General features: G+C 39.9%; 1 protein-coding gene across 1 annotated transcript in view; it reads left to right on the forward strand.

Moving 5' to 3' along the window:
• The first annotated feature begins 1,465 nt into the window (after positions 1 to 1,465).
• The window catches only part of LOC146969263 (transmembrane protein 272-like), a 30,381-nt gene continuing 16,779 nt past the window's right edge, over positions 1,466 to 15,067 (forward strand). Inside the window, exons 1-4 of the mRNA XM_085759375.1 lie at positions 1,466 to 1,477; positions 2,052 to 2,139; positions 2,228 to 2,278; positions 2,398 to 2,613. Of these exons, the coding sequence (XP_085615501.1) occupies positions 1,466 to 1,477; positions 2,052 to 2,139; positions 2,228 to 2,278; positions 2,398 to 2,613 (367 nt within the window). The remainder of the gene's footprint in view (positions 1,478 to 2,051; positions 2,140 to 2,227; positions 2,279 to 2,397; positions 2,614 to 15,067) is intronic.

Raw genomic sequence — 15,067 nt, forward strand, 5'->3', positions numbered from 1 at the left:
AAGTGGGGAAACTGTAATCACTGTGGTAATATGAGAAAAAAGAGTTTCTTATACGCACATCACGCTTTTTGAGGTACAGGGCAATACCATAATATTATCAATGCCAACCACTTCACTGATGTTACATCAGGGCGCAGGCGGGAGGTGATTTGCATATTTCATAAATACTGTATTTAGCTTTACACTCGGCAAATTTAGATTTAGATTTAGGTTTAGATTTAACATTTCAATTTAACATTTAGATTTAACTGTTTAATACATTTCTAAGTTAACATATTGTTGTAAATGTGCTAAAAAGCGACTTTAAAAAATTCACACCACTTTTTTAAACATGGTTTGAAGCTAAATGTGACAAAATGTTGCTGTTATTTTCAGCTTGAGCCGCTTTACAAACAGCACCCCATACTGTCAGCAAGCATTTAATCTAAGGCTGAAATAAAGGCTTTTTATCATTCAACCTTGAGAGTGCCTCAGTTTCTACATTTTGCAATTTAGCTCTTTATTTATATTGTTGCTCATGTTTGGAAACGACTAGGAGAGTGTATGTGAGTATAGAGTCGTGAAGAATTCAAATTTGATAATTTTAATTTGTTGAATCTCAAACGGTGTGTGTTGTGTAAACAAGGACAAATGTTAAAATAATCAAGGTACAAGTGTGAATCCACATGTTCACTGTTAATAATAGAGAGGAAACGTGATTGTTGAGATTATTTGAGTATGTGTATGACATGAAAGGAGGTAGAAAAGGAAGTGGTCACATCCCACAGATCAATGATAGATGAAAGTATTTCTAAAGAGGATTTTCACACACAGTAGCCAAGAGTAAAATGTGAAGGATTGAGTCATTAATGTTTGAATGTCTCACTGCTTTGATGCTGTGTGAGGTGCAGCAACTGGTTTTCCTACCTGGTCTCTCTCTTTTTCACCTGCTGGTTTATCACTGGGAAGTGAATGTACATTTATTAGACAGGACAACGATGGAAAAAAGAATCAGATTTTTTATAACATCACAAACAATTACGGTACTAAACTGTCCAGTCCCATGATGCTCTGGGGGAGCTGTTGAAGAGACCCTGTGCTCGACTCCTCAGGATCCTCACTGCAAACTGAGAAAAGAAAGAGGAATTGTGGATCTAATGGAGGAGACAATATGCAAATTGGTGATCCAGATGCAATGTGGGAAAAGTGTGATTCAGGGCATCTGGACTTTTGCTGCTTTATTTTTGACCATTGTTGTCACATCAATGGGTCCCCTAACTTCCTGGAGCAGTCAGTTCACCTTTATCACACACAGTTGGTCACATCACCACCAGCACGTACGTTGTGTTCCTGTTTCTCTGTGGTTTCACTGAAGCGCATTCATGAACTCTCAGAAGCTTCAGTTTCTCATGAGAGGAAACAATCAATGTTGTTTTAAAGCTGAAGAGTGAGAACAGAGAAGGTAAAGATCTGAATTGTGTTGAATATGTGCGTATCGGTATTGTGATATTTTCTGTTCACCATTATTTCCATTTCAACAGATATTACACATGTAGTGCATTTATTTCTGAGAGATTCAGTGTTTTAATGATCATTTATTTGGATCATAGCTGCAATGACTAGCTCCTTTTTGTTAGGACATAGTCTGCTGATTATTGTTTAAATTAATCAATGGATTGTTTGGTGTAAAATATTCAAAAATTTGCATTATTATTCTTCTCAGTTTAGTTTACTGTAACAACAAAGACAGCAGCAGATCCTGGCGTCTCAGATGCGAATTATTAATTTGTTTTCAAGATAGGCTGTACAGTAAGTATAATTGGTTAATTGATGATTAGTTTCAGTTGTCATGAGGATAAAATGATCAACTTTATACCATCCTTCATGTGGAAAATGTTGAGTTTGTCTTGTGCTGCTGAATGATGGGAGACAAAACTTGTGTATTTTAAGACCTTTATTTTCCTCTCGTCTTCTGGTTTATACAGATCATTTTGTATCAAATGTTACTGTCAGTTTGCAGGTGTTTAGTTTTATCTGCAACATTGTTCTCAGATCTGTCTCCTCCTCTGCAGGTTGGAGCCCTCATCACTGCTACAATGTCCAACATCAATTTTTTTCAACGCCTCCCCAAACCTCCTCAACTCTTACTGTGGACGCTGGGTGAGAGCCAATGGTCACACACTCTTGTCTCTATTATCTCAGGTTCAGAGAAGAGTTTTAAAGTGTCTGCTATTTTCTCTTCTTTCAGGATCTTCCAGGCTGTTTCTGAGCATCCTGCCTTCTGCACATATTGCTATTGGTGAGTGAGTTGTGCAAGTTTTATGATGATGAATAATGTGCACATTTCACATGAATTAATAACAGAACGTCTTGACATAGTGACTCTGCACACTGACAGATCTCTTCTGTGTCCAACAGGGTCAGTGTATCTGAATGAGTGTCCACAGCAGCCCTACATCCCCGTCTATCTGATTGTGTTGGGGGTGTTCAGCCTGCTGCTGGCCCTGTTCTCCTGCCTGCCCCAGCCTTCACCCTCCCAGGAGGATAAAGACCACATCTCCAAACCACTCAGTACATTCTGCATGATGTGGAACTCACTTACATCTTTCTTCATGGCCTGCTGGTTCATAGCTGGTGAGTGGAGACAGATAGTACTGCAGATGATGACAAATTTAAAGTCCCCCTCCCGCGACCCTTTTTGGTCATTTTAAAACCAGCTCATTAGCAATGCACATTAGCAATGCACCTCTGGTGGCTGGGCGGAGACTGCGCTGCTCTGCAACCCGCCCAGCCACCTCCTCGCACCCACCCCCACGCTCGCTGTGACTGCTGGACATTGTACAATTTCAGAGTTCAGCGCGGTTTACTTTTTTTGCGTAATAACTCCACCACTGGGATTCAATCCCAGATTGGAACATAGTCCTTGCTCACGTTTAGCAAGCTGCTTACCCGAGGTGAGCTTTTACTGTGATACCTTGACTGCTTACACTGAGCTGCAAAGCTTTCACCTCTGAGCCAGATGCAGAGCCATATTGGTGTCACAGCAAATTTGAAGGACAGAAAATTCTCAGAAATGCAATTTTGCACTTCTTTCTCTTCTGCTGATATGTGCTCTCCTAAACACAAGAAAAATGCCACAGGAACATGTTTGAACAAAGCATGAAAAACACGATTTTCAATGGGAGGGGGTCTTTAAAAACTAAATTATAGAATGAGATCAGCATGGTTTTAAAGAAGTACATGTACAACAGTACAATGCAACAGGGAGATGGTAATGGTTTTCTTAAAATGACTTCTGTTTATTTAGATGTAACACACTCGGAGGAAATCCCAATGAAAGACACAATATTGAGGCTTCTCTTTATCTCCACCTTGTCCCAGTTATTTTTTAAATAATTTTCTTTCCTCCATCCAAAAGTGCTCCAGCTGGAGAATCAACAACTAGTAGTGACATGTAGCAGCCACTAGATGTTCCATCCTAATGTTTCCTCTGAAGATCCAATACTAACCCGTTACCTTCCTTTTTACAACTGAGACCACAGGCGTGTGGATCCAACCTTCTGTATTTTTAGATGATTTCAAAAATTGGTCCAGTCTCTAGTCTCAGAAAAAGCAGGGCCTGAGATATTTATACACTATTGAGAGGAAATCTTATTTGAGTTTTATATTTGAAAGAAACAAATAGAGCCACCTGCTGGCTTTACATTGTGTGCTTTGTATGCACTCATTACAATCACTTCTATCCACTTTGTTTTGAATTGAGTGAATTCAGTGGACATTGGATGTGTGTGTACCACTCCATTAAAATTCTTATGAAGCTATTAAAGAGAGATTCACGGTCAATTTAAGGCCAAAATTGTTTTTGGTAACAACTTTCTATGACAGACCACCTCTATGCAATTGTGCATTATAGAGCGCATTCATAGTGAGTGAGAATTATAATGCTCATCATAATCAATCATAATGCACTATGACTCCATTCATAACCAAACATAAAGCACTATATCCACTGTTATTGAAAAAAAGACTATTAGTTTTCAATAACAGTTGATATAGTGCTTCTATGTGTGTTTCATGAATAGTAGTCATAGTGCATGATGATTGATCTATGATGAGAATTATTATTCACTCCACTATGAATGCGCTCTATAATTGCACAATGCATAGAGGAGGTCTTCATAGAAAGTGTTACCATAAAAACAATTTTGGCCTTTATGAGCGTGATCTCTCTTTAATAGCTTCAGAGAATTTTAATGGAGTGGTACACACACTTACAATGTCCACTGAAATTCACTCTAATTCAAACCAAAGTGGGATAGAAGTGATTGTAATGAGGGCATACAATGCAACACAATGTGATGCCAGCAGGTGGCTCTATTTGTTTCTTTCAAAATAAAACTCAAATAAGATTTCATTCTCAATAGTGTTTAAATATCTCAGCCTGCTTTTTCTGAGACTAGAGTACTGGACCATTTTTTAAATCATCTAAAATACAGAAGGTTGGATCCACACGCTGTGTCTCATTGGTAAAAGGGATGTAAACGGGTTTAGTATTGGATCTTCAGGCGAAAACATTAGGTGGAACATCTAGTGGCTGCTACATGTCACTACAGTGTGTTGATTCTCCAAGCTGAGAGCACTTTGTATGGAGGATAAGAAAATTATCTTAACACAATAACTGGACAAGGTGGAGACTAAAGAGCATAGCCTCTATTTTGTCTTTCATTGGGATTTCCTCCAGTGTGTTACATTAAATAAAACAGAAGTCAATTTTAAGGAAAACCATTACAATCTCCTGTTGCATTGTATCTGTTGTACATGTACTTCTTTAAACAACCATGCTGATCTCATGCTATCAATATTAGTTTTTTTTTATAAAGACCCCCTACCATGAAAATCGTGTTTTTCATGCTTTTCACATGTTCCTGTGGCCATTTTTTTCCTTGTGTTAGAGCACATATCAGCCAGAAAAAGAAGTGCAAAATTGCATTTCTGAGATTTTCTTGCCTTCAAATTGCTGTGAACCAAATGGCTCTGCATCTTGGCTCAGAGGTGAAAGGCTTGGCAAGCTTCAGTGTAGCTGTTCCAGGTATAACAGGTATTAGCTCACATGGTTAGAGCAGCTTGCAAAGTGTCGCAAGGACTATGTTCCAATCTGGGATTGAATCCCAGTGTGGAGTTTTACGCTAAACGCGCTGAATCTGTAATTGTACCAATGTCCAGCTGTCATGCGGAGCTGTGGGGGTGGGGTGCGAGGGAGGTGGCTGGGCGGGTTTGCAGAGCAGCGCAGTCTCCGCCCACCACCCCAGAGGTGCATTGCTAATGTGCATGTGCTAATGAGCTGGTTTTAAAATGGACCAAATGGGTCGCGGGTGGGGACTTTAAAATTTGTACATCATCTGCAAGTTACTATCTGTCTACATCTCACCAGCTATGAACCAGCAGGCCATGAAGAAAGATGTAAGTGAGTTCCACATCATGCAGAAATGTAGCTTGAGTGGTTTGGAGGATGTGGTCTTCTATCCTCCTGGGAGGGTGCAAGGCTGGGCAGGCCAGGAGAACAGTGCCAGCAGCAGGCTATTCTTCTTCTGAACCACCCCCAACACAATCAGATAGACGGGGTTGTAGGGCTGCTGTGGACAACTCATTCAGATACACTTGACCCTGTTGGACACAGAAGAGATCTGGTCTGTGTGCAGAGTCACTATGTCAAGACGGTTTACTGTTATTAATTCTTGTGAAATGTGCACATTATTCATAATTCATAAACTACTTGCACAACTCACTCACCTATAGCAATATGATGCAGAAGGTCAGGATGCTCAGAAACAGCTGGAAGATCATGAAAGGAAGAGAAAATAGCAGACACTTTAAGACTCTTCTCTGAACTGAGATAATCAGAGACAAGAGTGTGTGACCATTGGCTCTCAACCAGCGTCCAAAGTAGAGTGTGAGGAGGTTTGGGGGGAGGCGTTTGAAAAAAATTGATGTTGGGACCAAAATTGTAGGCAGTGATGGATGGCTCCAACCTGCAGGAGGAGGGAGACAGATCTTGAGAACAAAGTTGCAGTTTAAAACTAAACACCTTGCAAACGGACAGTAACATTTGATACAAAATGATCTGTATAAACCAGAAGACGAGAGGAAAATAAAGGTCTTAAAATACACAAGTTTTGTCTCCCATCATTCGGCAGCACAAGACAAACTCAACATTTTCCACATGAAGGATGGTATAAAGTTGATCATTTTATCCTCATGACAACTGAAACTAATCATCAATTAAACAATTATACTTACTGTACAGCCTATCTTGAAAACAAATTAATAATTCGCATCTGAGTCGCCAGGATCTGCTGCTGTCTTTGTTGTTACAGTAAACTAAACTGAGAAGAATAATAATGCAAATTTTTGAATATTTTACACCAAACAATCCATTGATTAATTTAAACAATAATCAGCAGACTATGTCCTAACAAAAAGGAGCTAGTCATTGCAGCTATGATCCAAATAAATGATCATTAAAACACTGAATCTCTCAGAAATAAATGCACTACATGTGTAATATCTGTTGAAATGGAAATAATGGTGAACAGAAAATATCACAATACCGATACGCACATATTCAACACAATTCAGATCTTTACCTTCTCTGTTCTCACTCTTCAGCTTTAAAACAACATTGATTGTTTCCTCTCATGAGAAACTGAAGCTTCTGAGAGTTCATGAATGCGCTTCAGTGAAACCACAGAGAAACAGGAACACAACGTACGTGCTGGTGGTGATGTGACCAACTGTGTGTGATAAAGGTGAACTGACTGCTCCAGGAAGTTAGGGGACCCATTGATGTGACAACAATGGTCAAAAATAAAGCAGCAAAAGTCCAGATGCCCTGAATCACACTTTTCCCACATTGCATCTGGATCACCAATTTGCATATTGTCTCCTCCATTAGATCCACAATTCCTCTTTCTTTTCTCAGTTTGCAGTGAGGATCCTGAGGAGTCGAGCACAGGGTCTCTTCAACAGCTCCCCCAGAGCATCATGGGACTGGACAGTTTAGTACCGTAATTGTTTGTGATGTTATAAAAATCTGATTCTTTTTTCCATCGTTGTCCTGTCTAATAAATGTACATTCACTTCCCAGTGATAAACCAGCAGGTGAAAAAGAGAGAGACCAGGTAGGAAAACCAGTTGCTGCACCTCACACAGCATCAAAGCAGTGAGACATTCAAACATTAATGACTCAATCCTTCACATTTTACTCTTGGCTACTGTGTGTGAAAATCCTCTTTAGAAATACTTTCATCTATCATTGATCTGTGGGATGTGACCACTTCCTTTTCTACCTCCTTTCATGTCATACACATACTCAAATAATCTCAACAATCACGTTTCCTCTCTATTATTAACAGTGAACATGTGGATTCACACTTGTACCTTGATTATTTTAACATTTGTCCTTGTTTACACAACACACACCGTTTGAGATTCAACAAATTAAAATTATCAAATTTGAATTCTTCACGACTCTATACTCACATACACTCTCCTAGTCGTTTCCAAACATGAGCAACAATATAAATAAAGAGCTAAATTGCAAAATGTAGAAACTGAGGCACTCTCAAGGTTGAATGATAAAAAGCCTTTATTTCAGCCTTAGATTAAATGCTTGCTGACAGTATGGGGTGCTGTTTGTAAAGCGGCTCAAGCTGAAAATAACAGCAACATTTTGTCACATTTAGCTTCAAACCATGTTTAAAAAAGTGGTGTGAATTTTTTAAAGTCGCTTTTTAGCACATTTACAACAATATGTTAACTTAGAAATGTATTAAACAGTTAAATCTAAATGTTAAATTGAAATGTTAAATCTAAACCTAAATCTAAATCTAAATTTGCCGAGTGTAAAGCTAAATACAGTATTTATGAAATATGCAAATCACCTCCCGCCTGCGCCCTGATGTAACATCAGTGAAGTGGTTGGCATTGATAATATTATGGTATTGCCCTGTACCTCAAAAAGCGTGATGTGCGTATAAGAAACTCTTTTTTCTCATATTACCACAGTGATTACAGTTTCCCCACTTGTGGTTGCCTGTTGTTGTGCTAAGCCATGTTATTTGCTGAACAGCGGTGAGATGGCTCCTCAACACACCATGCCTTTTGATGTGATTATAGGCATGGATCTGTTGGTCGGTGTTAAAATGACACATATTAGTCTCGTGCTGCATATTGTGTATTCAACGTGTTTAACGTTCAGTCTTCACTCTGCTGTGTTTCCCACTGTTCAAGTCTAATCCTCGCTGTCATCATTTCGATGCTCGTAGAAGCAGTAGCAGCAGCAGCACATCAGTGACAGATACAGGATGGAAGACAGAGTGTTGGTGCAGAAGGCAAACAGGTAGACGGTCTTGTCACAGTACGGTTCCACGTCTGTCATGGTCTTGTTGTAGTTGGGCTCATAGATTGAGTAGATCCACACGTCACCTAGAAGAAAAAAACTTTGAGACACTGATCACAGTCTCTAGTATTTTTAATTCATCAGGATTTTCTCGAGTGAGCTACATTAAAGCAGAAGTAAGTGGTCCGGTCGTTTTCGCTAATGCTGCGTTCCAGGTAGGCTTTTGAAATCGTAAATTACAGCTTCAAGTCACAACTTATGACTTTGTAGCGTTCCAGGCAACCCACTCGTGTTTTTCCGACCTGTTTTACCGGTGAAAGTCACTATAACGGCCACTCGTAACTTCCGACCGGTGAACTCGTACCAGATCGAACTGGTACCACTTCACGGTCGGAAAAATACGAGTTTCCTTGAACGCACCATAACAGTCCTCGTCGCTACGTCGCCACATTCACGGCGTTCCTTGGCTGCACACACAGGCCTGCATGCCGTTCTCTCTCCTCATTGGATAAAAACTGTAGGATACGATAAATGTTTTCTCCTCGGCTCAGAGCAGAGCAGAGGGACTGACAGACCCGTGTTTCAGACCAAACACTCTATGTAAGTGATTGCTGTCGGAAGATATAACTATTTAAGACTTATATTAACACAAATATATCACTTACTTCTGCTTTAAATGAACAGGAGGCTTTTTAAGAAACATTAAAGGGATACTTCACCCGAAAATCGACAATTCACCAATTTTCTACTCACCATCATGCCGAGGAAGGGTTTGGAGAACTTTCAGAGTCATCAAAATGCTTTTGGAGTTCCAGGGGGTCTGGCTGGCAATGGATTTTCATATAATGGCGGCGGATAGAGCTCACTTTTGAATCGTCCAAAACACACACTATGAAATATCCAAATACCTTGTACTGACCCAAGTGTCCTGAAACCGCCACATGCACAAACATCAACAGAGCCACTGGGAGCTACTACTACAACAAGGCTAAAAACAGAGATCAAATCAATTTTTCCGAACAATTTTTTCATGTTGCAGCTTCAGGACACTTGGGTCAGTATGGACGAACAGTATGGAGGTATTTGGATGTTTCATAGTGTGTGTTTTGGACGATTCAAAAGTGAGCACTATCCGCCGCCATTATATGAAAATCCGTTGCCAGCCGGACCCCCTGGAACTCCAAAAGCGTTCTGATAACTCTGAAACTTCTCCAAACCCTTCCTCAGCATCATGACGGTGAGTAGAAAATTGGTGAATTACTGATTTTGGGTGAAGTATTCCTTTAAAACCACTCTTATTAATTATCTCATCTAATTCAAACCATTACAAACTCCTGCTTTATGTCTTTAAAATCATCTTGGTCTCATGCTATGATTTAGGTTGTAAACATGTCTATCATCTATCTGTCTCCACTCACCAGCTATCAACCAGCAGGAAAAGAAGAAAAACATCAGTGAATGCCATTTATCGTAGAATAGACACGTTGCATCAAGGCTCAGGCAGGAGAACAGGTTTATCAGACAGAACGCCCCCATCACGATCAGATAGATGGGGATGTAGGGTTGCCGTGGACACTCATTCAGACCCACTATCCCTGTTGGACACAGAAGAGATCTGTCAGTGTGCAGGTGTAACGGATGTGCACTCACTCCACCCATAAAGGACGTGCTAACCAACTTGCCAAGCGGTTGTCAACCTCTTGGCAAAGCGGTTAGCATCGTCGCCTGCCGCACAGGAGACCAGGATTCGCATCCCACCTAGGGCAGGCCGTGAGAAACACAACGCAGAGGGCCAGATATGACGGCTACACAGGGTCACTAATGGTCCTGACTTTCTGGCATTAATTCAGATACAGTACGCCTGGAGAAAAAAAAAATGTTTGTGAATGCACACAACTCACTCACCAAACATAATCTGTGCAGAAGGCAGCATGCCCAGACACAGCAGGGGATTGTTTATAGGCATTGTAGCGGGAATGAGGACTCCAACCTGCAGAGGAGGAGACGGCTCTGAGAACAATGTTGATGGAAAAAAAAATTGCAAACTGACAGTGACATTTTATAAACAATTATCTTTACAAACCAGCAGACGAGAGGAAAACAGTGTCTGAAAATACTCAAGTTTCATCTTCCACCATTCAGCAGCACAAAACAGATTCAACACTTTCACATGAAGGATGGTATGAAGTTGATCATTTTAACCTCATGACAACTGAAATGATCAATTAATCAATCATACAGTACTTAACACATATCTTGATGACAAATTAATCATTTTGCAAGACTTTGCATCTGAGACGTCAGGATCTGCTGTTGTCTTTGTCACATAGTCAACTGAGAAACTGTTTGAACAACCCATTGCAGCTGCAAGTGATAAAACACTGAATCTCTAAAAAGTAAATGCACCACATGTATAAAATATTTTGAAATGAAAATAATGGTGAACAGAAAATATCACAATAATGGAGTATAATCAAATATTCGGCAGAGTCCTTTACCTTCTCTGTTCTCACTCTTCAGATGGTTGTTTCCTCTCATGAGAAACTGAAGCTACTGAGAGACCATGAATGCGCTTCAGTGAAACCACAGAGAAACAGGAACACAACGTACGTGCTGGTGGTGATGTGGCCAACTCCGTGTGATAAAGGTGAACTGACTGCTCCGGGAAGTTAAGGGGACCCACTGAAGACAGATGTGACCACAATGGTCAAAAACAAAGCAGCAAAAGTCCAGATACACTGAATCACACATTTCCCACCTTGCATCTGGATCACCAATTTGCATATTGTCTCCTCCATTAGATCCACAATTCCTCTTTCTTTTCTCAGTTTGCAGTGAGGATCCTGAGAAGTTGAGCACAGGGTCTCTTCAACAGCTCCCCCAGAGCATCATGGGACTGGAAAGTTGTAATTGTTTGTGATGTTATAAAAATCAGATTCTTTTTTTCCATCGTTGTCCTGTCTAATAAATGTACATTCACTTCCCAGTGATAAACCAGCAGGTGAAAAAGAGAGAGACCAGGTAGGAAACCAGTTGCTGCACCTCACACAGCATCAAAGCAGTGAGACATTTAAACATTAATGACCCAATCCTTCACATTTTACTCTTGGCTGATGTGTGTGAAAATCCTCTTTAGAAATACTTTCACCTATCATTGATCTGTGGGACGTGACCACTTCCTTTTCTACCTCCTTTCATGTTACACATACTCAAACAATCTCAACAATCACGTTTCATTTCTATTACAACAGTGTCTGGTGAGAAAATGTGGATTCACACTTGTACCTTGATTATTTTAATATTTGTCCTTGTTTACACAACACACCGTTTGAGATTCACAAAATTTTATGGTTAAATTTGAATTCTTCACGACTCTATACTCACATACACTCTCCTAGTCTTTTCCAAACATGAGCAACAATATAAATAAAAGGCTAAATTGCAAAGTGTAGAAACTGAGGCACTCTCAAGGTTGAATGGTAAAAAGCCTTTATTTCAGCCTTAGATTAAATGCTTGCTGACAGTATGGGGTGCTGTTTGTAAAGCGGCTCATGCTGAAAAAACAGCAACATTTTGTCACATTTAGCTTCAAACCATGTTTAAAAAAGTGGTGTGAATTTTTTAAAGTCACTTTTTAGCACATTTACAACAATATGTTAACTTAAAAATACAGTATATTAAACAGATAAATCGAAATGTTAAATCTAAACCTAATTTAAAAAGCCGTTAAGCCTGGTTTTAAAATTGGAAATGGTGATAAATGCCTGTAGTTTTAGTGTTTTTTGGAGATTGTTCCAGCCAGAGGGAGCAGAGTACATGAATGCCCTCTTCCCAAACTTAGTACGAGTTCCGGGGACAGAGAGCGCAATCTGTATGATGGGTTTGATGTGAGAGTATGGTAGGTGTAGAGGTATGAGGGAAGTAGTCCAATAATTGCTTTATAGATGAAGGTAGTGTAGAAGCCTACGTGCAGACAAAGACAGCCAGCCTACTTTAGCATACAGGGTACAATGATGGGTGAGTGACTTACAGCTGGTAATGTATCTTAAAGCACAATGATAAATGGCATCCAGCATATGCAAAGAGGTAGAGCAGGCATTCTTGTACAGTACGTCACCATAATCCAACAAAGGAATAAAAGTAGCAGCAACAAGCCTTTTTTTTTAGAGACAAAAGAAAAACAAGATTTTTTTCTGAAATAAAAGCCCAATCTCACTTTTAGCTTCTTTACCAGGTTTTCAATATGGGGTTTAAAAGACAGATTGTCATCAGGGATGATGCCTTGGTATTTAAAAGTAGAAACAGTCTCAATAGGAGTACCTTGAGATGTGTATACAGTAGGACGATAATTAGTTTTGTCTCTAGATTTAGTAAAAATCATCATTTTAGTTTTATCTGCATTAAGCACCAATTTCAAGAACCGGAGTTGGGCTTCTATTTCCTTAAAATCAGCTTGCAAGTGATCTACAGCCATCAACACAGTGCTTCCAAAACAATAAATCACAGTATCATCGGCATAAAAATGGAAATTTGCATTTTTATGCCAATGATACTGTGATTTATTTCCCCCAAATCAATAGTAGCATATTGTGTATTTAACGTGTTTAACGTTTAGTATTCACTCTGCTGTGGTTTCCACTGCTCAAGTCTAATCCTCGCTGCCGTCATTTCCAAGCAAGACTGGTAGGCCAAAGTAGCAGCAGCAGCAGCACATCAGTAACAGATACAGGATGGAAGACAGAGTGTTGGTGCAGAAGGCGAACAGGTAGACGGTCTTGTCGCAGTACGGTTCCACGTCTGTCATAGTCTTGTTGTAGTTGGGCTCATAGATTGAGTAGATCCACACGTCACCTAGAAGAAAAAAACTTTGAGACACTGATCACAGCCTATATAGTATTTTTCTCTCATCAGGATTTTCTCGAGTGAGCTACATCAAATTAACAGGAGGCTTTTTAAGAAACATTAAAGGGATAATTCACCCGAAAATCGATAATTCATCAATTTTCTACTCACCATCATGCCGCAGAAGGGTTTGGAGAACTTTCAGAGTCGGAATCCCCCCTGGAAGTCCAAAAGCGTTTTGACGACTCTGAAAGTTCTCCAAACTCTTCCTCGGCATGACGGTGAGTAGAAAATTGGTGAATTATCGATTGTTGGGTGAGGTATCCCTTTAAAACCATTCTTATTCCTTATCTCATCTTATCTTAACTAATTCAAACCATTACAAACTCCTGCTTTATGTCTTTAAAATCATGTTGGTCTCATGCTATGATTTAGGTTGTAAACATGTCTATCATCTATCTGTCTCCACTCACCAGCTATTAACCAGCAGGAAAGGAAGAAAAACATCAGTGAATGCCATGTATAGTAGAATAGACACGTTACATCCAGGTTCAGGCTGGAGAACAGGTTTATCAGACAGAACGCCCCCATCACGATCAGATAGATGGGGATGTAGGGTTGCCGTGGACACTCATCCAGACCCGCTATCCCTGTTGGACACAGAGAGATCTGTCAGTGTCAGCGTGCAGGGTCACTAATGTCCTGACTTTATGGCATTAATTCAGATACGCCCGGAAAAAAAAATGTTTGTGAATGTGCACAACTCACTTACCAAATAAAATCTGTGCAGAAGGCAGCATGCACAGAAACAGCAGGAGATATAAAAGAGCGGTTTTGGGCATTGTAGCGGGGATGAGGACTCCAACCTGCAGAGGAGGAGACGGCTCTGAGAACAATGTTGATGGAAAAAAAAATTGCAAACCGACAGTGAAATTTTATAAACAATTATCTTTACAAACCAGCAGACGAGAGGAAAACAGTGTCTGAAAATACTCAAGTTTCATCTTCCACCATTCAGCAGCACAAGACAAATTCAACACTTTTCACATGAAGGATGGTATGAAGTTGATCATTTTAACCTCATGACAACTGAAATGATCAATGAATCAATCATACAGTACTTAATCAGCACTTATCTTGATGACAAATTGCTGTTGTCTTTGTCACATAGTCAACTGAGAAACGGTTCAAACAACCCATTACAGCTGTAAGTGATACAGTAAAACACTGAATCTCTAAGAAGTAAATGCACCACATGTATAAATATTTTGAAATGAAAATAATGGTGAACAGAAAATATCACAATAATGGAGTATAATCAAATATTGGGCAGAATCCAGATGTTTACCTTCTCTGTTCTCACTCTTCAGCTTTAAACCAACGTTGGTTGTTTCCTCTCATGAGTAACTGAAGCTACTGAGAGACAATGAATGCGCTTCAGTGAAACCACAGAGAAACAGGAACACAACGTATGTACTGGTGATGTGACCAACTGTGTGATAAAGGTGAACTGACTGCTCTGGGAAGTTAGGGGACCCATTGAAGACAGATGTGACAACAATGGTCAAAAACAAAGTAGCAAAAGTCCAGATACACTGAATCACACATTTCCCACCTTGCATCTTTTGCATATTGTCTTCTCCATTAGATCCACAATTCCTCTTTCTTTTCTCAGTTTGCAGTGAGGATCCTGAGGAGTCGAGCACAGGGTCTCTTCAACAGCTCCCCCACATGGGACTGGACAGTTGTAATTGTTTGTGATGTCATAAAAATCTGATTCTTTTTTCCATCGTTGTCCTGTCTAATAAATGTACATTCACTTCCCAGTGATAAACCAGCAGGTGAAAA

The sequence above is a fragment of the Trachurus japonicus genome, chromosome 18, assembly GCF_045865225.1.
Source record: "Trachurus japonicus isolate A0001 chromosome 18, Traja_1.0".
Classification (NCBI taxonomy): Eukaryota; Metazoa; Chordata; class Actinopteri; order Carangiformes; family Carangidae; genus Trachurus; species Trachurus japonicus.